The 27,811-nt window shown below is 41.9% G+C and overlaps 2 protein-coding genes across 2 annotated transcripts in view; both read left to right on the top strand.

The window, feature by feature from the left end:
* Positions 1-20,878, top strand: part of LOC150021358 (ADP-ribosylation factor-like protein 6) — a 90,539-nt gene extending 69,661 nt beyond the window's left edge. The window contains exon 10 of the mRNA XM_090286703.1: positions 20,804-20,878. Within this exon, the coding sequence (XP_090142829.1) occupies positions 20,804-20,878 (75 nt within the window). The remainder of the gene's footprint in view (positions 1-20,803) is intronic.
* A 1,418-nt stretch (positions 20,879-22,296) lies between these two features.
* The window catches only part of CRYBG3 (crystallin beta-gamma domain containing 3), a 128,759-nt gene continuing 123,244 nt past the window's right edge, over positions 22,297-27,811 (top strand). Inside the window, exon 1 of the mRNA XM_090276047.1 lies at positions 22,297-22,613. Within this exon, the coding sequence (XP_090132173.1) occupies positions 22,465-22,613 (149 nt within the window). The 5' untranslated portion in view covers positions 22,297-22,464. The remainder of the gene's footprint in view (positions 22,614-27,811) is intronic.

Genomic DNA, 27,811 nt, shown 5'->3' on the forward strand with positions numbered 1-27,811 from the left:
TCATAAATGTGGAGATCATTTGGAGGGTTATCAGTTGGGAGGGGGAAAGGATGCAGGGATTAAGAAGGACAAATTCATAGGTACAGAATAGACAGAGGGATGTTGAGAACAGTATAGGAAATGGGTTAGCCAAAGAACTATATGAATAACCAATGGACATGAACTAAAGGGAGGAATTGCTGGAGGGAATAGGGGTTACTGGGTGGAGGGGGACAAAAGGGGAAAAAACTACCCCATCTTTGAAAGCAGTTCTAGGCCTTGGGTGTACCTTGCTTTGATTCACATATTCTCTTGTCTTTTAATCCTGATTTAGTTAGTAGGTAATCCTCACTACAAGAAATAGAAGATACTCTATATTGTAAACCAGCTTTTCAAGGCAACCAATCATTATTTGGGAGATTAGGGGATATTTTTGTAAGGCCTTCATCAGCAATGGTAAAATGAACTATTTAGAAGTTAGACCAAAGAACTAGAAACGGATAACAGCAGCATTGAATTATTTATTATTCTCCTACTGTTTTTTTTTTTTTTTTTTTTTTGACAATTTGGTGTGTTAGATACCTATATAAACACATGTGTATGTATGGTTGTATTAAGACCAATTTAGGACTCTCTGAAGAAATAGCTGATCTTTTACAAAATTAATTTAAAATAATACTAGTATTTGTGTTTCTACTTAGAAATTATATATTTTTTATTCTCACCACAGACTTCTTTTTTTTTTTATTGTTTTTCGAGAGAGAGGAACAGAGAGAGAAAAAAACTTCAATAAAATAGAAGCACCAATGGGTTTCCTCCCATACATGCCTAGACCAGGGACTGAACCCACAACTCAGGGATGTGCCCTGATCAGGAATCGAACCCGCAACCCTTTGGCTATGGGGTGACGCTCCAACCAAGCCAAAGTAGTGAGGCAGAAATTATAGTTTATTAATACAAATGATACCCTAAACAGTTTGGTGCAACATCCATTCTATGAAAACACCAAGATATGTTTTAAACTGTTACTGTCTCCAAAATTTTTTTAACTTTGTGCTTTTTGTTTCATGTGTGCACATTTTGGAAATCTGGGATGGCTATATTTTAACAGCACTGGTCATCAATTTCACTTCCTGCTGTTAAGTAAAAGCCAAATGGCATTGTGTTATACCCCATCCTAAAATTTACAGTAGGGTATGTAGAGAGAGTGGAGGAATTGAGTAATCATAGTATTCACAGTTCTATAAACATGCCAAAATATAAAAACTCAATCAAAATCAATATTCCATTCACTTTGCAAATAAATGTACTAAGAAGATCCTATCTTTATATGCACCAACTTGCATTAGTTCATTCAGCCAATCAAAAGATACCAGTGAGTGAAAATGACACTGAATGCAAATTACACAGTATGCCAAAAATCAATAATCACATTGCTAACAATTAAAATATGAAGAAAATATATAATTTTTTCTCTCATGCCCCTCTGAATTCATCAGCTAATCCTACTTCAAGACGAAATATGGTTGTAACCTCACACCCCTTCATCAGTATTTCTCTGGACCTCTAACCTCACTTCCTGATTAGTCTCCCTGCTTCTCTTCCACCTCAACAACAATGTTCCCCCTATACAGCAACCAGTCTCTCCTTTTCCTGTTTTAAAAATAAAATGTATCACTATTTTTAACATCCCAATAGCTTCCTATTACATCTGGAGAATAAATCCAAAACTTGACCAGGGCCTACAGGAGTGCATATCTAACATGTTCTAGTTACATCTTTCTCTCTCTCTCTCTCTCTCCCCCTTAAATCTTCATCTGAGTATATGTTTATTGATTTTAGAGAGAGGAAGGGAGGGAGAGAGAAACATTCATTGGTTGCCTCCAGTACACGCTCCAACCAGGGATCGAACCTGCAACCTAGGTATGTGCTCTGACTGGGAATTGAACTTGCAGCTTCTTGGTGTACAGGATGATGCTCCAACTAACGGAGCCAGCGGTTTTCAACCCCTTTCATCTCATGGCACACAAACTAATTACTAAAATTCTGCGGCATACACAAAATATATTTTGTCAACCTGACAATTGAAAATAGGCTTGATTTTTATTCATTCACACTGGATAGCTATTGCATTGGTTGTTTTCATTTTTATTTTGACTGACTAAGGTGAAAGAGGCCATTACCCTGACCAAACTCATATTGCATTTTTAAAAGTTCTTGTGGCACATTGGTTGAAAAATCACTGTCTTAGGCTCCTTCCCAATCACTGTTGCCCTCACTTACTGCACTCCATTTTACCCTTCATCAAATGAGCCAAGCCCTTTCCCATCTCGCAACCATTGCATTTGCTCTTTTCTCTACCTGGAATGCCTTTCCTTGGATCTTTGCATGTCACTTCCTCATTTTACTCAAATCATTCCCTCAGAGTTGTCATCTCTACCATGTTCAAATAAGCAAATTCTCCCTTCTCCCTTATTCTCTCTTTTTTAAAGTACATTTTATTGATTATGTTGTTACAGTAGTTTCCATGTTTCCCCCCTTTGCTCCCCTTTGCCCAGTATCCTACTTCCTTCCAGCAATCCCACCCCACCTTGGTTCATGTCCATGGGTCGTGCATATAAGTTCTTTGGCTTCACCCTTTCCTATATTATTCTTAACTTCCCCCTGTCTATTTTGTACCAAACGATTATGCTTCTTAGTTCCTGCACCATTTTCTCATTTCTCTTCCTTCCCTCTCCTAGCTGATAACCCTCCAAATGATCTCCATACCTATGATTCTGTTCCTATTCTGGTTTGCTTAGTTGGATTTTGTTTTTATCTTTTAGATTCAGTTGTTGATAGTTGTGAGTTTGTTGTCATTTTAGTGTTCATAGTTTTAATCTTTTTCTTAAGTAAGTCCCTTTAACATTTCATATAATAATGGCTTGGTGGTGTTGAACTCCTTTAGCTTTACCTTGTCTGGGAAGCACTTTATCTGCCCTTCCATTCTAAATGATACCTTTGCTGGATAGAGTAATCTTGGTTGTAGGTCCTTGCTTTTCATCACATTGGATATTTCTTGCCATTCCCTTCTAGCCTGCAAAGTTTATTTTTGAGAAATCAGCTGATAGCCTTATAGGCACTCCTTTGTAGGTAACTCTCTGCTTTTATCTTGCTGCTTTTAAGATTCTCTCTTTATCTTTAACCTTTGGCACTTTAATTATGATGAGTCTTAGTCTGGTCCTCCTTGGGTCTAGCTTGTTTGGGATTCTCTGTGCTTCCTGGACTTGTATGTCTATTTCCTTCACCAAATTTGGGAAATTTTTCTTTATTATTTTTTCATGTAAGCTTTTGATTTCTTGTTCTTTCTCTTCTTTTGGCACCCCTATGATTCAGATGTTGGCACATTTAAAGTTATTCCAGAGGTTCCTAAGCCTCTCCTCTTTTTTTCAAGTCTTGTTTCCTCATTCTATAGTGGTTGACTAAATTTTTCTTCCTTATGTTCCAAATCATTGATTTGAACCCTGGTTTCCTTCCCTTCACCATTGGTTTTGTGTGGATTTTCCTTCATTTCCTTTAGCATAGCCTTCACTTCTTCCTTTATGCATTCGCTGTATTTAAGCATATCTGTCAAGTCTATGAGCATCTTTAACACCAGTGTTTTGAATTCTGCATCTGTTAGGTTGGCTATCTCCTCATCGCTTATTTCTCCCATTGGAACGTTGATCCATTCCCTCTTTTGGACCATACTTCTCTGTCTCCTCATCTTGACAGGCTCCTGTGTTTGTTTGCCTCTGTGTCTTAGGTAGAGCTGTCACACCTGTTACATTGTAAGGGGTGGAGCCTTAGGTATTCATCAGTACAGGGCACACATTTCACCATATTGTGGCACTGTATGTGGAAGAGGGGTCTGAGAGGGAACAATCCTGCTTGCTCGCACTTGCCCCTTTTCCAGGCACTTCTCCCGCTTCCTGTATGGGATTGGTACTGCTCTAGCTGTTGCCCTGGCCGTCATTCCCAGAGTGGGTCGGCCTGCAGATGTTCTATGACCATGGGGACCCTTTAAACAAGTGGAATCTGCTGAGACCGACAGTTTCTCCCTCCACCCCAACCCCCGCTGGCTTGCACACTCAGAAGCAATGAGGCTTTATTTTCCCCAGCGCTGGGACTGTGAGCTGAGTGATCTGGTCTGAGGCTGCGAACACTCCCCACGTATCCCTCCCAACTTTTTAAAATGTGTGACTGCGCTTTCTGCCAGCCTGCTGCTGCCACCACCACCACACCACATCCTCTCCACCCCAGCTCTGCCCCTCCTACCTGTCTGGATGAGTATTTCCTCTTTAAATCTTTGTTTGTTGGACTTCCATGCAGTTCGATTTTCTGGAACTTCTGGTTGTCTCTAGTTTTGATGTAGTTGTATTCCTTCTTAGGTATGAAGGGAGATGCAGCATGTCTATCTAGGCCTCTGTCTTAGCCGGAAGTCTCCCTTATTCTCTTCTTATAGCACGTTATCACAACTTGAAATTATCATATATATTTATGTGGAATTATTGTATATATTTATGTGTTCATTGTTGGTGTTTCACCCTAGAATATAAACTCCATATGTTGGGAATTTATTCATACACTTCATTCCAAGTGCCAAGGACACGTTAGGTCCACATTTGTTGGATGAGTGAATAAATACATAAGCCAATATTTTGTGTTTTTGTCCTTTTCCACAAATTTTGTGGGTACATTGACGAAATAAAATTGGAATGTTAGTGAAGGTTATATTTAATTTTGTTAATTCAACTTGTATTCCTAAAGACATCCTTCCGCTTCTAATTATGAGGTTCTAGGCTAGTAGTATGTGATCTTTTTCATTATTTTAGAAATAAGCTTAGACTGAATTCTGCTTCTGTTATGGTGGAATGAGTTCCTAATAGACCAGCCCTCCTAGAGATAACTTTAAACTCTGGGCAACAACAAAAATTCCAAGTACTTGAAGGTTCTTGAGAATGAACAGAAGCAGGCATATTTTAGAGGGGAGGTTAAACAGAAAAGAAGGCACTAGTATAGGGCAAGTTTCCTATTTTGAGGCTTTACCCTGAGGACAGTCACAGCCACGGAACAGGATGGCTAAAACTCTGACAGAAAACCTGCCATTTTCTTGGCCTGAAGAAAAGAGGACAACCAAAGCCACTGCAAAGTGAAGGGAGGAGCATTTGGAAAAGCAGAAATCTAGAGAATGGGAATCTAAAATTCTAGGTATAAACTTCCCCAAGTCTCTGGCTGAGTTCCAAACCATCCACAAACAGGGCAAACTCAAAGCAGGTTCAGCAAAGTCTAAAGTTATTCAATGATGTTTGATCTAATGTCTGCAAGGCCAAATTTGTAGTTGAAGCAGTGTAATGTCCCTATAAACCAAAATGACAACACTCTTTGAAATGTATTGAATCCACAGTATACACAGCATAGCATTCAAAATATCTAGAAGACGATCCAAAATTACTCGACATATGAAGAAAACCAGAAAACTGTCACCATTTTCAAGGGAAGAGATAATGGAGGCCCTAATGGAAGGAATGGATAGGGACTTCAAGGCTGCTATAATAACTCAGCTCAATGAAGTAAAGGAAAGCATGATTATAATGTATAAAAATGTATGAATCTTCAAAAGAAAAATAAAAAACAGAAAAATAAAATGAAATTCTAGAACTGAAAAATAAAATACCTGACTTTTAAAAATCAGTGCACAGAGCTAATAATAAGTAGAATGAAAGTGACAGAAGAAATAAGCAATGATCTTGAATTAGATCAATACAAATTTTCTCACCTGGAGGAGAAAAGGAAATTTTTTTTTAAATTAACAAATCCTCAGGATCCTGTGGGATAATATCAAAAGCTTTTAATATATGTAATTGGAGTCACAGGGTGAACAGAGAATGTTGCAGAATAAATTTTTGAAAAAATAATGGCTGAAAACTACCCAAAATGAATGAAAGAGATAAACTAATAGATTTTAAAAAGCTGGCAAATCTCACATAGAATTAATACAAAACAACCAAAAATCCTGGGTATATCATAGCAAATTGCGGAAAACCAAAGAAATCTCAAAACATCCAGTGCAGGGGGCAGGCGGGGACACAATCAACCTTATACACAGAGTAACAGTGATACAAACTACTGTGTATTTCTTACGAGAAACGACCTAATACCTTTTAAATTTGGGGAAAAAATGTTGATCCAGAATTCTGATAGAAAACTAAGAAAAAAAATTCACTGGCAGGTTCGCATTACTATAAAAAATATTCTTCAGTCTGAAGGAAAACGATACCAAGGAGAAACTAATTCTCAGGAAGTAATGAAGACTGGTGAAATGGTGTATATTTGAGTAAATATAAAAGACTTTTTTTATTTAGAGTTGTTAAAGTACAAATGAATGTTTAAAGCAAGAAGTATAGCATATTCCTGTGAGTTTTATAATCTATGTAGATGTAATACAAATGGCATATGGTTCTGCAATATAACCGCTGGGGGATCACAAAGGACGTAAACAGTTATAAAATGTTTACATTTTATGTGAACTAATATTAATTCCAGTAGACAGTGTAAATTAATGTATATTGTCTTTAAAGCAACTATTTTAAAATGTAAAGAGCTATGTTTTTAAAAATGCAATGAGTTAAAATAAAATTCATTTAGTTAGCCAAGTATCATCTGTATTGGGACAAATTAAAATCACATACCGCAGCCACAAAAATATATCGGCAGCCATCCGTCTCAAGAGACGATGGTGTAGCTTCTTAAGAGTCTATCTGCACCGCCGAGAATGGTTGTGCAGTCCGACTCGGGAGTGACACGGTATCTGTCTCCTCCCGTGTTGAATCGACATCTTGCGATGACGCTGGAGTGTCCTCTCCAGTGAAGCTGAAGCTACAGAGCCTGGAGAGACGATGGTGTAGCTTCTTAAGAGTCTATCTGCACCGCCGAGAATGGCTGTGCAGTCCGACTCGGGAGTGACACGGTATCTGTCTCCTCCCGTGTTGAATTGACATCTTGCGATGTCACTGGAGTGTCCTCTCCAGTGAAGCTGAAGCTACAGAGCCTGGGCAGGGTGATATGGAGGGTCAGCTGTTGCCCATGCAGCAGACCCCCACTCTCTTCGCAGCTGAAGGGTCCAAGGGAAAGACGGAGTCAATACAGCTTGGCTTCAGGTGCGCCGCAGGAGTTGCCGGTGTTGACTACAACGTCAAACCGCCTTAGGGACTCTGGCTCCGGATTTTCTGTCGGGGTTTACTCCCTTAGCCTTTCCCCTGAAGAGGTATGCCGCAAGGCAGCGGAGGTTTTTTGGAGTCAGAGTTTTCCTCCTCTGATGTGCCCTGACTGGAAGATCGAACCAGCGACACTTAGCTCGCAGGCCGATGCTCAATCCACTGAGCCAAACCAGCCAGGGTAAAGCCACAAAAATATCATAACATTAATTTTGTAATAGTTTTGCCAAGAATGCATAGCTTGAATCTAACCACAAGAAAACACCAGACACCCCCATTTAGAGGAATGTCTCTACTTTTCACCCACAAATAACATAACCTGTACATTTCAAAGGTGTAACAGTCATAAAAGTCAAGAAAAGATTGAGAAATTTGTCCAGAATGGAGGAGACTAAAGAGACATAACTAAATGTGATATGTGATTCTCCTCGGGATCACTTTGTTATCAAAGGACATTAATAAGATAGTTGGCAAAGTGTAAGTGGGCTATCGCAACATTAATTTCTTATTTTGAGGGTTGTATTGTGGTCATTTAGGGTTTTAAAAGATTGATCATGTTTGTAAGAGTTACACATCAAAGTATTTAGGGGTGACGGGAAATGATTTTAGGAACATACCTTGAAATAAGTCAGGGAATAAAAGAGGTTCTTTGTACTACTGTAATTTTGCAATGTGTGAAGTGATTTCAAAATAAACATTGTCTTTAGATAAAAATAATTTATAGGAGTGATATAGAGCACATGACATTTTACATAAGAACCAGAATAGATTACAATAAATGAGTAATTTATTTTCAAAAAGAAAGTCTAAAATTGTCTCATTCTTATAAACTGCCTGAATATGCTGATAATTGCAACCAGTATGGGAAATGTGAATATGTACATATGGCTTTAATTACAGAAATCTTGAAATTTTGTATATATAATATTAGACAATACAGTACTGCTGCCAATCTTTAGGGGGGCAGGGGACACCTTAACCACTAATCATAAGAATGGACCAGGTGAATTTTTGGATTTTACATTATACTATTGATAGCTACCTGACAACGCTTAGAGTGAACATAAGGAAATTAGCTGTGAGAAAGGCAATTTGTATAAGAATATCAAACTGTTTGAGTCTTGTATACACTTGATTTTGGTCCTAAATTAGATACTTGGTTAGTAGTAAAATTTCTCCATCCTAATTTACTGGTCCAACCTGTCTGGTCAGTAACTGGCAGGTATAAACAGATTATGTAGGTTGCTTCAGGACCAGAGCGACAGTTTCTCTACCTGCATATTTCTCATACATTATTATTGTTATTCACTTTTTACTTGTGTGATTAAAGAATGTAGCAAAGAGTTCCCTCAAAGAAGTTACATATTAACATACCAAAGCTATTGAATATCTGTAGATTACATGTAGTATTTGATGATTCACAATGTAACAGTACCCATTCACTGCAGTACTTCCTTACCAAATCAGACAGAAACATATTATATGTCTATTGTTGGCCCAGTGTTGTGCACTCATACTGGGCCTTGATATTGCTTTTGACTAGTGTGATATTCCTAATATAAATTTGTTTCAATAGGTGTTTTAACTGGTTGTGGTCATGGAATTCTCTCTCTCGCTCTTTTTTTTTTTTTTTTTTGTATGTTTTATTGATTATGCTGTTACAGTTGTCCCAATTTCTTTTCCATTTGCTCCCCTCCACCCAGCAACCCCCCTCCCTCCAGCAATCCCCCACACTTAGTCCATGCCCATGGGTTGTGCATAAAGCTCTTCTCAACATTCCCCTGTCTATTTTCCACCCTCCTACCTTGCTTCTTAATCCCTGCACCGCTTCCCTTCCTCTTCCCTTCCCCCTCCCAACTACCCTCCTCCCACCTGCTCCCCATACCTATGATTCTGTTCCCATCCAGTTGTCTGCTTAGTTTACTTTTGTTCCATTCCCTAGCTTCTGTTCTTGATAGTAGTGATACTGTTTTCATTTTCATGTTCATAGTTTTAATATCCTTTTTCTTAAATAAGTCCCTTTAACATTTCATATAATAATGGCTTGGGGTGATGAGCTCCTTTAGCTTTACTTTGTCTGAGAAGCACTTTATCTGCCCTTCTATTCTGAATACTATCTTTGCTGGATAGAGTAATCTTGGTTAATAGGGCCTTGCTTTTCATCACTTTGAATATTTCCTGCCAGTCCCTTCTTGCCTGCAAAGTTTCTTTTAGAAATCAGCTGACAGTCTTATAGGTACTCCTTTGTAAGTAATTCTCCTCTTCTCTCTTGTTGCTTTTAAGATTCTCTCTTTATCCTTAACCTTTGGCATTTCGATTATGATGTGTCTTGGTGTGGTCCTCCCTGGGTCTAGTTTGTTTGGGACTCTCTGTGCTTCCTGGACCTGTATATCCATTTCCTTCCCCAAATTAGGGAAGTTTTCCTTCATTATTTTTTCATATAATTTTTCAATTTCTTGTTCTCCCTCTTCACCTTCTGGCAACCCTATGATTTGGATATTGGCAGGTTTGTAGCTGTCCCAGAGGTTCCTAAGCCTCTCCTCATTTTTTAAAATTCTCATTTCCTCCTTCTGTACTGGTTGACTGTTTCTTCATTATGTCCCAATCTGTTGATTTGAACCCTGGTTTCCTTTCCTTCTCCATTTGTTTCATATGGATTTTCCTTCATTTCAGCCAGGATAGCCTTCATTCTTTCCCCATCCTGTTTAATTTTTGTGGTTAGAGTTTTGAGCATCCTAATCACCAGTGCCTTAAACTGTGCTTCTGTTAAGTTGTCTGTCTCCTCATCCATTAGGTGTGCTATCTGCTTATTGCTTAGTTGTGCCGCTGGGACCTTGGTCTGCCCCCGCTTCTGGGTCGTACTTCTCTGTCTCCTCATCTTTCTGTGTTTGCCTCTGTGATTTGGGCAAGGGCTTTCGCACCTCTTAAGTTATAGGGGGCGGAGCCTTAGGGATTCGTCAGTACAGGGCAACCCGTTTCACCACCTTGTGGCGCTGTATGTGGGGGAGGGGTCAGAGAGGGAACAATGCTTCTTGCTCAGCACTTGCCCATTTTCCAGGCACTTCTCCCATTTTCGTATGGGACTGGCACCTCTCTAGTTGTTACCCTGCCTGTCGTTCCCATAGTGGGTGGGTCTGTGGACGTTTTGGGACTGTGAGGGCCCTTTAAACAAGCAGACTCTGCTGAGAGACTGGCAGTTTCCTCCTCCGCCCCAACCCCCACTGGTTTGCACAGTCAGAAGCAATGAGGCTTGATTTTCCCTGGTGCTGGGACTGTGAGCTGCACTGCGCAGTCTGGTCAGGAGCTGGGAACGCTCCCCAGGTGTCCCTCCTGCCTTTTTAAAACATATAAGTGCGCTTCCCGCCGGCCTGCCGCTGCTGTCACCACACCGCGTCCTCTCCACCCTGGCTGCACCCCTCCTACCTGTCTGGATGAGTATTTCTTCTTTAAATCTTTGTTTGTTGGACTTCCATGCAGCTCGATTTTCTGGAACTTCTGGTTGTTTCTAGTTTTGATGTAATTGTATTCCTCCTTAGTTATGAAGGGAGATGCAGTATGTCTGTCTAGGCCTCCATCTTGGCTGGAAGTTTCTCTTTTTTTTTTTTTCCTTTTTATTGAACTGATTGGGGCAACTTTGGTTAACGAAATTATACAGGTTTCAGGGACACAATTCTACAACACATTATCTGTACACTGTATGGCATGTTCACCACCCGAAGTCAAGTCTTCATCCATCACGGTTTATCCCCCTATACTCTCCCACCTCCACCTCTCTCCATTCACCACAGTTATACAGGTTCTTTATTTTTATTTTTTTATTTTTGCTCAATCCTTCTGTCCCCCACCAGGCACCCCGCCACCCCCAACAACTGTCAGCCTGTTCTCTATCTGTTAGTCTGTTCCCCATCCTTCGCCACCCTCCCAGCCCCTACCCTCTCCCAGCCTCATCCTGGAACTAAGTCTTTGCAAAAGTACAGGATAAATGTCACGGCGGAAAGTGCCTGGCTTGATCTTTTGCGATTTTCCCTAATTGCATAATTGCTACACATGGTGTCTCCCAGAAGGGGAGAGGGCCTGGAGGTTGAATCAGTCATCAATGGCCAATGATTTAATCAATCCTGCCTTTGTAATAAAGCCTCCATCAAACCCAAATGGACTGGATTCCAAGAGCTCTCAGGTTTATTTACTGACTACTCTACTCCTGGGACCTGTGTTCCACAGCCAGCCCTGTTCTAGACCTACAGCCTCTCTAGACTCTAGACCAGCGATTTTCCATCAGCGTGCTACTCTACTCCTGTAAAGGAGGAAAGAGGAAGGACATCTCTAAAATCAGAGAAGGAAAACTCTGACTCCAAAAAACCTCCGCTGCCTTGCGGCATACCTCTTCAGGGGAAAGGCTAAGGGAGTAAACCCGGACAGAAAATCCGGAGCCGGAGTCCCTAAGGCGGTTTGACATTGTAGTCAACACCGGCAACTCCTGCGGCGCACCTGAAGCCAAGCTGTATTGACTTTGTCTTTCCCTTGGGCCCTTCAGCTGCGAAGAGAGGGGGGGTCTGCTGCATGGGCAACAGCTGACCCTCCATATCACCCTGCCCAGGCTCTGTAGCTTCAGTTTCACTGGAGAGGACACTCCAGCGTCATCGCAAGATGTCGACTCAACACGGGAGGAGACAGATACCGGTTATAAGCTCATCCGATTGGCGAAGGAAACGAGCGCCAGGGGTCGCCTCTGACGGTGGGAGAGGTCATCGCACCTCACTGGACAGCTACCGTCTCGCCATGGCTCGCCTGCCCCACTGGGTGCGTGGGGATCAGAGAGGCGCCTCTCGAAAAGTGGGCCACAAAACACCCGCACCAGTTAATTCCAAGCAAACAACAAGAAAGAAGCCTCCGGCTCTTCGCCTCGCTAGCTGGAACATCAGGACCATGTGCCCCGGACTTACTGCAGACCTTCCGTGGATCAAGGGTGCCAGGAAAACTGCTGTCATCGATAGGGAACTGGCACGACTAAACATCGACATTGTGGCTCAACAGGAGACCCGGTTGGCCGACAACGGAACTATCAGAGAAACCAACTACACCTTCTACTGGCAAGGGAAGTCTCCGGACCAACCAAGACAGCACGGTGTTGGGTTCGCTGTGAAGAACACGCTTGTTAACTCCATAGAGCCACCCACAGGAGGCACAGAGAGATTACTTACCCTCCGATTGTCAACAACTTTCGGCCCAGTCAGCATTCTTAGCGCGTACGCCCCAACCCTCTGCGCCACCACTGAAGAGAAAGAACAGTTCTACCATGCTCTGGACGAAGCGTTATCCAAGATCCCCAGAAGTAACGCTCTTTATCTCCTTGGAGACTTCAACGCAAGAGTAGGAGCCGACCACATGGCCTGGCCCACCTGCCTCGGAAACTTTGGGAGAGGAAAGATCAATGAGAATGGTCAGCGACTGCTTGAGCTTTTGTGTCACCACGGCCTGTGCGTGACAAACACATTCTTCAAGTGCAAAGAGATCCACCAGGTGTCATGGAGGCATCCCCGCTCCCGCCACTGGCACCAGCTTGACCTCGTCATCACCAGAAGAACGGATATTGGCAGCACCCTCCTCACCCGCAGCTACCACAGTGCAGACTGCGACACGGACCATGCCCTCGTGGTAAGCAAGGTGCGCATAATGCCGAAGAGGTTGCACCACTCCAAGATGAAGGGTCGCCCACGCATCAACACCAGTTGTGCCAGCAACCCAGTTAAGACCCAGCAATTCATCAACAAGATGGAAGATGCACTCGGCGAGGGAATGGCGGCAGACAACATTATCGAATCCAATTGGTCACGTCTCCGCGACGCCATATACAACTCCGCCATTATTGCTTACGGGAAGAAAGAGCGAAAGAACGCTGACTGGTACGAGGCTCACTGGGAAGAAATGGAACCCGTGATCGAGGCTAAGAGGAAGGCCCTACTGGCTTACAAGGTCACGCCCACTCCCAGTACACTTCAAGCTCTACGGGCTGCCAGGAACAAAGTCCAGAAGACCGCCCGCCACTGTGCCAATACCTATTGGCTAAACCTGTGCAGAAGCATTCAGGAAGCCGCCGATATAGGCAACGCACGAGGAATGTATGAGGGTATCAAGAAGGCAACAGGCCCAATCCCCTCCAAGATCGCCCCCCTTAAGTCCAAGACAGGTGAGGTCATCACTGACCAGGAACAGCAAATGCGGTGGTGGACCGAGCACTACCTCGAGCTGTACGCAACGAAGAACACCGTAACAGACACTGCTCTTAACGCCATCCCAGACCTACCAGTCATGGAGGAGCTAGACACCCCACCTACTGCGGCAGAGCTCGGCAAAGCCATCGACCGCCTCGCTTGCAGGAAAGCACCAGGAAGCGACGGAATCCCTCCAGAAATCCTAAAGAGCGGGAAACCAGTCCTGCTACAGCCGCTCCACCATCTACTCTGTCTCTGCTGGAAGGAGGGTTACATCCCCCAGAATATGAGAGACGCCAACAGTATCACCATGTACAAGAACAAAGGAGACCGCAGCGACTGCAACAACTACCGGGGCATCTCTCTCCTCAGCGTCGTCGGCAAAGTATTCGCCCGGGTCGCTCTTGCCTGCCTGCAGACCCTTGCTTCCCGCGTCTACCCAGAGTCCCAGTGTGGCTTCAGAGCTGGCCGATCAACAGTGGACATGATCTTCTCCCTACGCCAGCTGCAGGAGAAGTGTCACGAGCAGCATAAACCACTCTACCTCGCCTTTATCGACCTCACGAAGGCGTTTGATCTGGTCAGTCGAAGCGGACTCTTCAGCTTGCTACGGAAGATTGGCTGTCCACCACATCTGCTTGCTGTGGTCATGTCCTTTCATGACAACATGCACAGCACGGTGTCCTACAACGGCGCAACCTCTGAGGCCTTCCCAGTCAGCAGCGGAGTAAAGCAGGGCTGCGTCCTCGTGCCTACGCTGTTCGGAATCTTCTTCTCCATGCTCCTCCAATACGCCTTTAAGGACTGCAGCGAGGGTGTCTTCATTCACACCAGATCCGATGGCAAGCTCTACAACCTGGCCCGTCTACGAGCCAAGACCAAAGTCCAAGAGGTGCTCATCCGTGAGATGCTCTTCGCCGACGACGCAGCTTTGACATCACACTCCGAAGAGGGACTCCAGCAGCTAGTCACTTGCCTTTCCCACGCATGCAAGGAGTTCGGACTAGCCATCAGCCTGACGAAGACGAATGTTATGGCTCAAGGCACGGGGACTCCCCCATGCATCACCATCGACGGATACACCCTGGAGGTTGTCAACGACTTCACTTACCTCGGGTCCACCATCTCGAGCTCTCTGTCAGTCGACTTGGAGGTCAACCGGAGAATCGCCAGGGCAGCCACAGTTATGGCCAGACTGAACCGGCAAGCGTGGAACAATTCCAGCCTCACTGAGAAAACCAGACTGCGCATCTACCAAGCCTGCGTACTCAGCACTCTCCTCTATGGCAGCGAGACGTGGACCACCTACGCAAGGCACGAAAGGAAACTCAACAGCTTCCACATGAGGTGCCTGCGACGCGTTCTGCATGTCACCTGGCAGGATAAGGTTCCCAACACCGAGGTGCTGAAGCGAGCCAATATGAGCAGTTTGCATGCAGTTCTTAGTGAGAGACGCCTCAGGTGGCTCGGCCATGTCAAAAGAATGGATGCAGGCCGTATCCCCAAAGACCTCCTCTACGGCGAGCTAGCAGAAGGCAAGAGGATGACAGGGCGCCCAAAACTGCGGTTCAAAGACATCTGCAAAAAGGACATGACACAATGCTCCATCAATCTCAACACATGGGAAGTTCAAGCAGACGACCGCCTAGCCTGGAGGCTCCCGGTCAGGCAAGGTACGTCAAGCGCGGAGGCTGCGCGCAACGAGGAGGCGGCCCAGAAAAGATCGAGGCGGAAGCAGCATCAACAGCAGCAACAACAGCCATCTGCCTTCACCTGTAACAAGTGCGGCAGGGATTGTCACTCCCGAGTCGGACTGCACAGCCATTCTCGGCGGTGCAGATAGACTCTCAGGAAGCTACGCCATCGTCTCTCGAGACGGACGGCTGCCGACGAGGACGGAGTCTGTCACTGTTTCGCTTTTTACTTCATTTTGGTTGTGGAATTCTCTGGTTTATGGTTCCGGAGCTGTGATTTGTGAAATCTATTAATGACCCCACAGTATGTATTCCAACCACTAAATACAGGCCATGGAAGTATTCAATAAATGTATATCAGATGGGCGAGAGGCTGTATTATTACTTGTTCATTTGATTTTAGATATATATTCCTCCACCAACTTTCATAATCTAATTTGGAGTACCTAGTACTAGAGGAATAAATACTATGTCAATGATCTTTAGATTCTAGATTTTTATTTCAGAATTTTTCATTATCTTGTGGGTTTATTGTTTGTTTGTTTGTTTTTGTTTTAAAGTTCTCTACCTTTCTGACCTGCTAAGGTAGAGTTTTGCCAGTAACTGCTTGTTAAATTTTATTTAAAGATACTTTTTTTTCTAAGCTATATTGTGTTTTATTTAAGCTACAGAGACCAAATATACCTACAGAATGTCCTTAAATGGAAGACTTGGAATGAAAGTGGCAGAATTTAAACAAGTTAGTTTTTGTTTCCTTCAGATTGCATGAGGTTGATAGGTTTATAGGGACAAATTCTGTACTGTGGTGTGGTTAGCTACTTCGTCTGATGGTGTACATGATTGATCATTTGAAGTGGAGTTCCTGTCAAACCAGATGAAAGTTGAATCATTTTTTTATTTACTTAAAATTACTACCAGTTGTTAAGTTCATAAAAACAATTGTTTCTATAATTGTCTTCTAGACTTGATCATTCAAAGTAGTATGTCAATACATTTATCTGTGTGAGAAGTAAACCAAATAACATAATAGAAACTGACTACCTAGAAGTGCTTATTTGTGGAACTGAAACAAAGAAAAATAAAGTAGAAGATAGACTATAGAAATGAATGAAACTTTTGACTGTTATATGAAATTAATTTTGAGAATTATCTTTTTACTTTGATAATGGAGTCAAAATATTCCTATTGTAACTTTTTGTCTTCTGTTTTACCTCTTTTCTTTACCAATGAAAGTTGACTACAAGAGTGAAGAAAGAATCCAGTTCCTAGTATAAACTGATGAAAATATTTGATACAGGGTGTTTTTGTTTATTTTTTGCAAAACCACTTAAATTATAGTTTGATGAAATTTTACAAAGCTTTCAAAATGAAAGTGGGGTCATTGAGGAATATACTTGCTACATATCTAAAAAATCAAAATCTCATCCTCTATACTTATCCTACATACAGTAACACTTGATTTTATAAGATCCATGTGGATTTTTTTGTTACTACATTTAGCAATATTTTAATTTTTTTGTGAAGCTATTACAGATGTCTCCATTTTTCCCCCATCACCCACCTCCGCCCAGACTCTGCCCCCCTCCCTTGCCATCCCCACACTGTAGTCTGTGTCCATGGGTCATGCATATATGTTCTCTAGCTAATCCCTTCACCTTCTTTCATCCAGAAGCATTTAGCAATATTTTAAAATAAAATTTTTGATAAGTTTGTTAATAATATTACTTCATAATGGAGTATGTAAGATTTCTGTAGATAAGTGTGTCAAGTTTATATTCACCATATTCAGTACTTTACCCCAGTTGATAAGCAAAGTCAATAGACTTTTTCTTTTATACAAGGAAAACTCATGTAAGGAAAATAATGCTAATCTCAATTTTAGATTAGGTCAAGTCCCCATGTGAAAACTAGTTCATCTTATATGTCAGCAAGTATTGTTTCCAGCTGCTTTCGCTCTAATCAAAACATTTGCTCACAAGAACAGCTGCTTCTGTGCCTTGTTTTTAAACTGTTTGCAGCAAATCTAACTGGGTACAACATGTACATAATAAGAAAATTCAGGAGTCTGGGACATGTCTGTTCTGAAACTTCAAAATAAGGAAAAAGGAAAGCCAATTCAATTACCTTTTTACTCTAAAGATTTGTTTCATGAAACCTTAATAAAATTTATAATCACCACTGATATAGTGCAGTCCAGAAATTTATGAAATAAATGTTATTTACAGAATAGATCCATTTAAAACTGTATGTTAAATATACACAATACAATATATAGCTTATGTACTTAGATAAAATATTTTGGAAAACAGAATATAGGAACCAAGTTTCTTATGTTTGCCAAAGAAATCCTTCTTTTATTTAGGTTTTTTAGAATACAATGGTTGGTATTAGCTAATTTTGCACTGTTTGAGAAATAAATATGTAATTGTTAATGTCATAATTTTGTAAAGAACTCATTTCTTTGTATCACGTGAAGAAAGAAGTAACTTAGGTCAGACCAACACATCTTAATTAAAGCATTAAAAGATGTGTGTTTGAAAGATCTTGGTCTCCACATGATCTAGGAATAAAAAACAGACAAATAACACAATAAAACTTGTATTCCATAGAAGTCTGAATAACCGATTACTTAAAAATTTCACCATCTGCTCTCATTGAAGCAGCAAGACTGAGGCATTTTCCTATTACAAACTACAATACTCAGAATGTAACAGAATGAGAAATGCAAACATCTTTTTTCCCCCTTTCTTATATGCTGTGGTGGTTCTTAATAAAAATTTGAGCTATACAAACAAAGGAAAGGGGAGGATACTTCCCCACCCCATCTCCTAATTGAGCGCTTATATCTAGTAATAGCTTTTGCTGCCTTGGGCAGCATGACATTGCCTCATTGGCCCAGAACAGCTATTATTCTAGGAGGCAGCTAGTGAAGTGCCCAATACATCTGCTCACTTTTCATGGGCTGGTGCTCTCCTTGATGTTGACAGCTGTCTTAATATTCCTGGGCCACCTGCCACATAGCAAATACTGTGCTCTAAGACATACAAAGTTTATCCCTCTGGTGGACTTCTCAGAACAAAAAGCTTAGCATTTCTAAACTCCACTTGCATCCTTGTTTAAATGCTTCAGGGATCAGCACTTTCAGTGTATTCTCATACTTTTGGTGTATATAGTGCTTATGCTTTGGAAGTTACAATGTGATGGACTTCAGGTTTCCTGACATATCCCATAAGCTCTGTAGAATTTACAAACTTTGTGGAAGTCATGGTGGTCACACAAGGTGGAGATAAAGAGAGCAGACTCACAGTTACCTCCTCTAGGAAGCCTTCCTAGAAACTTCTAGACAATATCTCTCTCTATATTGTTATATATATATATATATCCTATATTATATATATATCCTATATATTATATATATATCCTATATATTCCCTTAGAAAGATTTCCCTTGTCATACCCTCTTTGCTCATGTTTCAGCCATCAAACATGCTCCTGGAGGGAAGGCATTTGGTCTTACTCATCATTATCTCTCTAAGAACGAACATGTATCTGATACATAGTTGGCAATCAGGACAGAACTAAGTTTTGTGGTGTCTGAAGATTTTTACAATTTGGGGTGGTCCTCTTTAAAGGAAAAAAATGATATAAAAGTAAAATAAAGAATAGATGCAAAAGTGAATGAAAAATAAGTCATGCAAATTACCAATTTTAAAAGGTTGACTAATATTACAAATATTAGAAAGTCTAGAAAACCATTTTTCTCCATTAACTACCCAGCATAACTCTATAATACTAATTTTCTTATATATTTTGGTGGTATACACTTTGATAGACTTCCATATGACAATGATTTGTAATATTTTTATACACTGCATTATTGAACATGTTATTGTTATGAAATGATACTAATTAAAAGTGGTTCTTTCTTTCAGTTTTGTTTTTTGATGCCTGTAATAATTTTCCACAACTCACCTCTTGCTATTGTACATTTCAAATCTTGTTTCATCTCTACTACCCACATTTTCCAAGTTAGAGGCCTTAGGATATGTTTATATCTTGAATAGGATCTCTGCTCCTACATCTTGGGTGGAATGCTTGGTGTGTTGCACAATGGATAAATTGGAATTTATGCAATAACTCTGGAGAAGTTCACAACCACATAAATATATCCCACCAAATCCAACCTAAATGTATTCCCAACTCAAATTCCCCAGCTGATCCCAAAATGCCCCTAATAACTCCAATACCAACTGACTCTAGGAATAGTGTGATGGAAGGAAAATCTAGGTAGAAGGAGATTGTGGTCTTAGTCAACTTCAGTTAAAACATTTACTTTTGTAAACTTCACAAAAACACAGGTACATGTGATCACATTCCTAAGTTCACAGTTGCAAAAGACTGCTCAGGAGGGGCCTTGAGGCTTCAGCCTTATCAGCTTCACAGCAAATATGCTTCTACTATCGGTACTCACTAAATGTCTTCTGAACTACTGAGTGTATGAGGACAACTGTGCTAAATTAGCATCTCTAATATCCTCACAACTCTACAACATGTTTACAGACTTCCTAAATCAGTCTTAAAACTTAGTATTCAGAAATGTTATTATGAGTTCACAATATAAGGGTGTATGACACCTAGGAACTGAAAAATATTAGAAAAGTAAATACAAATTTTGGAGTCACTGGTTTATGGCTTTAAGCTAACTTTTTTCATAGACAAAATTTCTTTTAATGGATGCAGGGCACCATATGTATTACAATTCATTCAAGTGATTTGGTCTACCCTCAAGTGGAGATTAGTCATTGTTTTCTTTCATGATTAGTTGCTTTTAAGAAAAATATATAAATAAATAAAAAATATATAAATATATATATATATATATACTCCAAATGTTTAGGGACCTCTAATAACATTTATATTATCTTATATGGTTGCAGACTATCGATTCATAGAAGGGATTCTGGTTGAAAAGCTATTAGCATTATTTCTACTGTTTATACTATCAGTACCAACACTGTTGAACATTTCTATAAAAAACCTTATGCATCATGATTCTGATGCCTTCTCACTTAGCAGAGATAGTGACTATTGAAGAAATATGACTGTTGCAGCATTTTCCTTGAGAACTGTTTTTTAAAGAGGCTCTTATTCTCAGAGAAATGTTATTATTAGTCAAAACCGTAATTCAGTAATCTTACTGGCTCCCACCCATTTTTATGCTTAGAAAGACTTTGTAAATAATCCCTCCCTCTGGACAGACATTAGGGGTAGGAACTGTTTTGGTCACAGTACAGTGGGAGACACATTAGGTCATCATTTAACTTTCCTTGGGGGAGATAAATTATTCTCTGGGACTTCTAGCTGAAGGGAACAATTTACTTCACATTCTTCCTTGCTTTCCTATTCTCTGTGCTTCCTGGTAAGTGGGCCTTTAATGGAGATTCTCCCCTGAAATAATAAGGTTAGAATTGGGAACTCCACTTGTCTTATTCTAGTCTTCTATTTTCTCAGACTTCCAGAGAAGGCGACAAGATTTGCAAAAGAGAACACAACACAGTGATCAGTCTTAAGAGATAGTCTGGGATTTTATCACAGCTGAAGGAAACCGGGCTGATTTAACTTTGGTGGGTTAAATCAAACCAGAAAAAATTCGGGTGAGTGCCTTGGGCTCTGTCTCTTTCAGCTAGTAGAAGCCGAGGTGCTTCTAGCAGGCGGCTGTGGGGTGACAGGAGGCTCAACAGCCACCAGCTGGCGCTGAAATGGCCTGGAGCTTACAGACATTGAAGCTACTCCGAAACAACATTCTCCTCCTCCAGCACTCCAGTGCCAGAGGTGGGATAACCGTAAGATATATTTCTTCCTCTCCCCAGTCCAAACTGCCTTGGACATTTCATTTTGAAGTCATTTATTTATATAAGATTTTTATTGAACAAGAATGTCGTATCACTTCTCTGATTTCTGTACCCGTTGAGGGGTAATTTGACTTTAAAACAAATTAACCAAAACAAAACACCTGGGATGAATGGCTCACAGTGTTTTCTGTACTAGCTACTAGGGTATAAATCCAAGAAAATCCATTCTATTGCATCAGTGAAATAAATCAGACACAGAAGAAAAAAATGCTACATGATACCGTTTATATGATGAATCTAAAATAGTCAAATGCATAAAAGCAGAGAGTTGGAATGGTGGTTGCCAGGGGCAGGGGAAGAGGGACCAAGGAGGTGTTAATCAAAGGGTACCAAGTTTCAGTTATGCAAGTCCTGGAGTTCTGTACAGCACAGTGCCTGTGGTTAATAGTACTGTATTGTATGCTCAAGATATGCTAAGAGAGCAGATCTTAGGTGAAGTGTTCTTATCACAAAATCTAAGAAGAAGAAGAGGGCGGGAGAAAACTTTTTGAGGTTTATAGCATAGATTGTGATGATGGTTTCACAGGTATGCATTTATCTCCAAACTCATCAAGTTGTATAATTAGGTACAGCTTTTTGTACTTACAAAATTTTCCACAAAAACTAATATATATATACTGTATTGTTGCAGCACTTACAAGTTTAAATCATACTTCTTTTTTTTTTATCATGTTTTTTGCAAGAGGGTTCGCGTAGTAGTAGCATGTAACATGGAGTATGAGAAATTTAAAGCACATCTGGCTTAGGAAAAGTTACTCCCCACGTAAGTAAGCCAGCCGAGTAAGAAGCGAGCTGTTGACATACCCAGAAGGGCACCTCCTTCATTTCTGAGGCTCGGCCCTGGGGTAACCTCATCATTTGCAGGTCTGGTGGGAAACTCGGAGTACCAGTTTGTTAGCTGCAAAACAGCCCAGGTTACTCTGGTATTGCAGTTTAACAGGCACTTTCACAAATTTTAGTTCATAAACCTCTCTCGGAAGTCTAAAAATTCCGTGCAGTGACAGGGGGGTAGAAAACAAATCAATAATAGAAAGTCAAAATTGAGCGCAAAGCCAAATAGGCTGCAGCCTAAACTCGTTTTTGCGGTGGCCCGTTTCTGGGTAGGGGTCTCAGGCCGGCTCCTACAGCCAGAGGACCCTGCCACCCCCCACAACTGCGGCGCGGCCGGGGCGGGTCACAGTCTCTGGCTCCTCCCCCGGGCAGACCGGCGAGGGCGGGAGGCGGGTCCGTCGCGCTGCGCGAGGAGCTGCCCTGCTGGGAGAGCGACGAGCCCGCACGGTTCCCGCCCGGATGGACAGAGCCACGCCGCCGGTGCGCTCGGAGTCGGTCTAGCCTTCGCCCAGTCCCGCGTCTCCGGGCTGGGCCACGGACGCAGGACACCGCCTCTCCTGTTCCGCGCAGACGGCCCGGGACCGTCAGTCGCTCCAGGGAAATGTCCGGTGGCCGGAGGAGGGGCGGCGCCCCCTGGCACAGCTTCTCCCGGTTCTTCGCTGCCAGAAGCCCTTCCCGGGACAAGGAAGAGGAAGAGGAGGAGAGGCAGGGGACGAACCACCCGCCTGCTCCGGGCCGGGGCGCTGCCAGGTGGGAGTCTCGGGGCGTCGGGGTGGAGGGCCCTGCGCGGACTCGCCGGACGAGGGCTCCTAGCCCGACAGACCGCTGCCAGCCGCTCTCATGCCAGGCTGCACTTGGCTCGCCACTTTCTGTTCTCCTTCCTCCATTGCTCAAGTTTCCTCGTTCTCGCCTAGCTCCCGGACCGCACCTCTTCCCTCTCCTGGGTTTGTAAAATGTGGGTGAAGTTGGTGGCTCGCGGCCGGACGCGTCCCCCGCGGGCCCGGCGCAGCCCGCGCTCTTCCCACCTCCCTCCCGGTACGGGGTTCGGTTCCGTTCAACGGTCGCGTCTGCTTGCCAAGTTCTGGGACAGAAGCGAGCCCCCCGGCGTCCTGCTAGCAGTGATAGGAAACAGTCATGAGCCGGGCCGAGCCATCAGCCTGGGTAGAGGGCGCGATCCGCGCACCACTGGTGTGGGGAAGGTGAAGCTTGGGACCGCCGCCCCGCCGCTGTTTTCTTGCCGGCTTATTTAAGTGTTCGCAAAAAAAAAAAAAAAAAAAAAAAAAGATATTAAAAAAATTGGTGATACTGAGTTTCCAAGACTTCATCAACGTATGAAAACCTCGCTGGTTTTATTTACCTGGACGTTTAAATGATGCCGCCCCTCTTTCTTTCTTTCCCATCTCTCTTCGGAAACAAATACCTTCCCAGAGCCCAGAAACTAGTACTCGAACTGCCTGGTTTCAGTAATGAAAACGTGTCCCTTCTCTGTAATCTTTTCTCCTTCCTCCACCTGCTGTAAAAAAGTCGATTTTTTTTAGACGAGTCTCATTAAAAATACCCTTCCTGAAGGAGGAAGAGGAGTTAAAGAAAATACAACTTCCCATTTTAAACTGTTTGTGAGAAGAGAGGCTTAAACTCTCTCCTCCCCCAAATTGCACTAGAAGAGTGTGGAACCCGTGTGATTAGAAGTACAGGCTTCAGAAAGCTGTAATATATATTTCAGATTTTAAAGACTTCCTAGGGGGCTTCAAAGAAAGCTGGATAGGAAAGAGAACTGTAACTGTGACTGAGCTGGTTCCATTCATACTAGTTTTGTGATTTGGTTCTAGTCGGTTATGTGTTCCTCAATTTTCCTGCTTGTGGAACATTTGCCTTATTACCATCTGTTAATAAAATCCCACATCTTTTCAAGAAAGGTCCTACTAAATTGGTAGACTTCTTCTGGAAAGTTTCAGCTCTTATTACCTGACTGTTAATGGAGAATTTAAAATGCGAAGTTACACAATAGTTAAAAATAGTTGTGAAGTCTGACAGGGCTCACCTAGAATGTCAGATCTGCGGGTGTGGGCAGAGAGCCTGTGGTGCCTGCCGTCACTGTAACAACATGACAATCTTCAATAATATGGAAGCAGTGTTTAAAAGAAATCCCAAGTGGACTCAGCAATAGTTGGAAACTTGAGTCTTGGCAGAAAGGAATAGGTAGGCCAATTTCAGGTTCATATCAGAACTGTCCTGGAACCCTGCCTGCCTTTCTGCACTACTTTGGCTTTTAGGCACTTCTCAAATCTAATCTTTTCCCTGGAGCTAACCACCCTACTAGCCAAGTCTCTTGTCTCTTTAACTAGTCTCTTGTCTATTTACCACTTCTCTATTCTCATGATCTCCAGATAGGCACAGACTGAGGCTTTTTGGCAATGAAAAAAATTATTATGTCTATACGAACGATAATTTTGTCCTCATCTTCTTTAGTATTTGCCAGATGTTATGGAGATAGCAGATAATCCTTTGTGTGGGTGTTTCACCTTCTAAATGAGCTTAAATCTTTCTTTTCAAGGATATAAACACAAACAAAGCCTTTATTGAAAGTTTAATGAAACAAATGGAAATGCTTAGTGGTACCAAGTGTCCTAGTAACACAACACCCTGGTGTTAACAAGATTGGAAACAGAATTACGATTTGTCACTGTGATCTTATTTCAAAATGAAAGGGTATTTGGCTGGTTCTCCTAGAGACAGTAAAAACTTAGTTTTAATGGGAGCCAGGTTTACCTTCTGTACTGGTGACTTTAGAAGCAGAGGAGGCTATTCAGCAGACATGCAGTGGTTGGCGTGGTAAGGTTGTAAAGCTTCCATGGTGTGCTATGAGTTATTTGGACTTCATGTGGTGTGAATACATCATTTGTGTATTGAGTTTGCTGCTGTTCTAGTCTCATTAACCTTCAGCAATTAAAGAAGCCTGTTAGCATTGACACTGTTGCATATGTGAATTCCACTGGGGGCACTCCAGTTGTTTTTTAGCACTCCCCTCTTAGGTGGTTGACCAGATTCAGAAAGTGCTTGTATCACTTATTTTAGATTATACAGGGTTTGGCAAAAGTAGGTTAACGGTTGTTAGTATGGAAAATAATTCAATAATTAAATAATACAAGAGTGAACTCTGCATTTTGCATACTCACTACCGTAAACCTACTTTTGCCCATTCAGTATAGAAGTGAAAACTGCAATTGAAATTTTACATAGGATACTTGAGAAGTCTAAGTTCTGTGGTTCCCAGTTTGAGAATCACTGCTATAATGTTTAGCCCAGTTTATGGCCCACAAGGAGCAGGCTCATTAGAAGTGATAGGAATCAACATGGAGGCCTTCCTGGTAGACATGGTTTTAATGGGGCCTTCAAGGCATTAGAGGTACATTCTATAGTTAGAGACTTTAGACAGGAAGATAGTGATAAATTGGAAACAGGTCTTTTCTGAGCCAGGGCCTGCAGGTGGTTACAATCTGCTAGGGGCTATATGTATACATTAGTGAGACCCGTGGAAGAGGCGGTAAGAAAGACTGAAGCTGGATGTCAAGGTCTGTAACAGAGTGTTTGTCTCTCAACTTAAAATCTAGAGAATTTTTGCAAAAACCTGTTAAACAGATATGGCTAAAATGTGAAATTTGGAAAATACCTGCTTTGAAAAAGTGATTGCTCAACTCTGTTTCTTTGCTGTACCCCACATAATGGACCTGTTTATAATGAGCTCTGTATAATGTTTGTAACCCAGGAGGCGGATAGGAAGTTGTGGACAGCATTTGTCAAGGGCTGACTGTGCACTTCCGGACTGGTCGTTTTACTTACAGCATCTCACTTAAACCTCCCCTGCAGCATAGATGGTTGGTGTGCTTAGCACTATTCTGACAATTAAGGAAACTGAGGGCAGGAGAGTTCTTAATGGTGGACACTGTTAGCGTGTTGGGTGGAACAATTCTTTGTCGAACTGGACTCTTCTGTTCTTGGTAAAACATTTGGCATCTGTGGCCCTGCCCATTAATTGCCAGTAGCATCCTCAAATCATTGGAATAATCCAAAACACCACCCGGGTGGGTGGGACAGAGAGTGATACCACTCCCAGTGGAGAATGATTTACCCCAAATTATGAGAGGAATAAGGTCCAGGGGTGAGCTTGGCGCTTAGGCTTCTCTGACTCAAAAGCCCTGGTTCATTTTCTCACTCCATCCTACCCACCAGCCTTCTGAGCTATGCTCCTTCAGGACACATTGGACCTTTCTTTACTTTGCTCAAAGATGGCCCATTTCAGATATAGCCTTTCGAGCTAATCGTTTGTGTGTACCAATATAGTGTAATTGAGAGAAGGTAAGATAGCATCCCTAGACTCAAAGACAGGGGCTATGTCATATTCATCTTGGTGTCTCCTTTACCTAGGTCAGGTGAAGAATGAATCTCTGTTAATGGAGCATTCAAGCACTTATTAGTGCTTGTCAGCTAGGGGTAGTACACACCCATACTTGAGCATTTAGAAACATGGAGGCTCCGAAATGTCTCTAGATGTGTTTGCCTCTCAATTTAAAGTTCAGAAAATTTCTACTTGTCACCATAGTTGAGGCTGTTAAATGGGTAAGACAGGATGCAAGTGGAGATGTTATAGGAGATATTCTCATAAAAATTGTCAATAGTGCTCCTGATGCATGAGATCTATTGGCCTTCAAGTTAAACTACCAACCAATGTTGGTATTTTATATGAGGAAAGGGAGCTTTGCTTTCTGAATTTTCATGGTGGCACTATTTTCATCGATTTGAAAGCATTCTAGAAAATAATTAGTAACTAGTTTAGTTTAATAGGAAATACCTGTGTGGTGCTGAAGGCCCACATCAGCAGCTCATACGTGCAGCAATTGAAGGTGCCTGGAAAATTCCAGAAGTCCTCAGCAGTGTGTTTTTCTAAGAAGCTTGAGCTCCCAGGTTAATGGAAAGCACAGAACCCACTCTTGGCAGTGGAGTAGAAATATAGACTGTTTTGGAGTGTTGAAACTGGAGTAGTTTTTTCCCCAAATGAAATACCTTTCTTTTGGGTTTAACGTGGTGTATGCCAGATGGCTAATTTGAGGATTCTATTTCTTGCTGAGGGCATTCCTTGAAAAGTAATGCGATTGTTTGCTAAATGTGTTAGAGTTGCACATGTACCTCAAATTGGCCTGCAATAAATTTATGTAATCAGAACTTCTAACTGTATTGAAACAATGATAACATTTTTGGTGGTTTTTATTCCCTTCAAATTTCTTTTTTCTTTTTATTTCCCCTTAAATTTTATTTATTTATTTTTTTAATATATTTTATGAATTATGCTATTAGAATTGTCCCAGTTTTCTCCCTCTGCATGGTACCCCCCTTTCCTCTGGCAGTCCTACACCTTAGTTCATGTCCATGGGTCATGCATATAAGTTCTTCGGCTTCTCTGTTTCCTAGACTATTCTTGACATCCCCCTGTCTATTTTGTACCTGCCAATTATGCTTCTTAGTCCCTGCACCATTTCTCCCTTTCTCCCCCTTCCCCTTCCCAGCTGATAACCCTCTGAATGATCCCCATACCTATGATTCTGTTCCTATTCTGGTTGTCTACTTAGTTTTTTTTTTTTTTTAATTCAGTTGAAGTTGTGAATTTGTTGTCCTTATGTTCATAGTTTTGATCTTCTTTTTCTTAAATAAATCCCTTTAACATTTCCTGTAATAATGGCTTGGTGATGAAGAACTCCTTTAGCTATATCTTGTCTGGGAAGCACTTTATCTGCCCTTCCATTCTAAATGATAGCTGATGGATAGAGTAATCTAGGTTGCAGGTTCCTGCTTTTCATCACTTTGAATACTTCTTGCCAGGCCCTTCTTGCCTGCAGTCTCTTTTGAGAAAGGTGATAGTCTTCATGGGAATTCCTTTGTAGGCAACTCTCTTC

The sequence above is a fragment of the Furipterus horrens genome, unplaced genomic scaffold (assembly GCF_987537825.1).
Source record: "Furipterus horrens unplaced genomic scaffold, mFurHor1.1.pri manual_scaffold_1, whole genome shotgun sequence".
NCBI classification, from domain to species: domain Eukaryota; kingdom Metazoa; phylum Chordata; class Mammalia; order Chiroptera; family Furipteridae; genus Furipterus; species Furipterus horrens.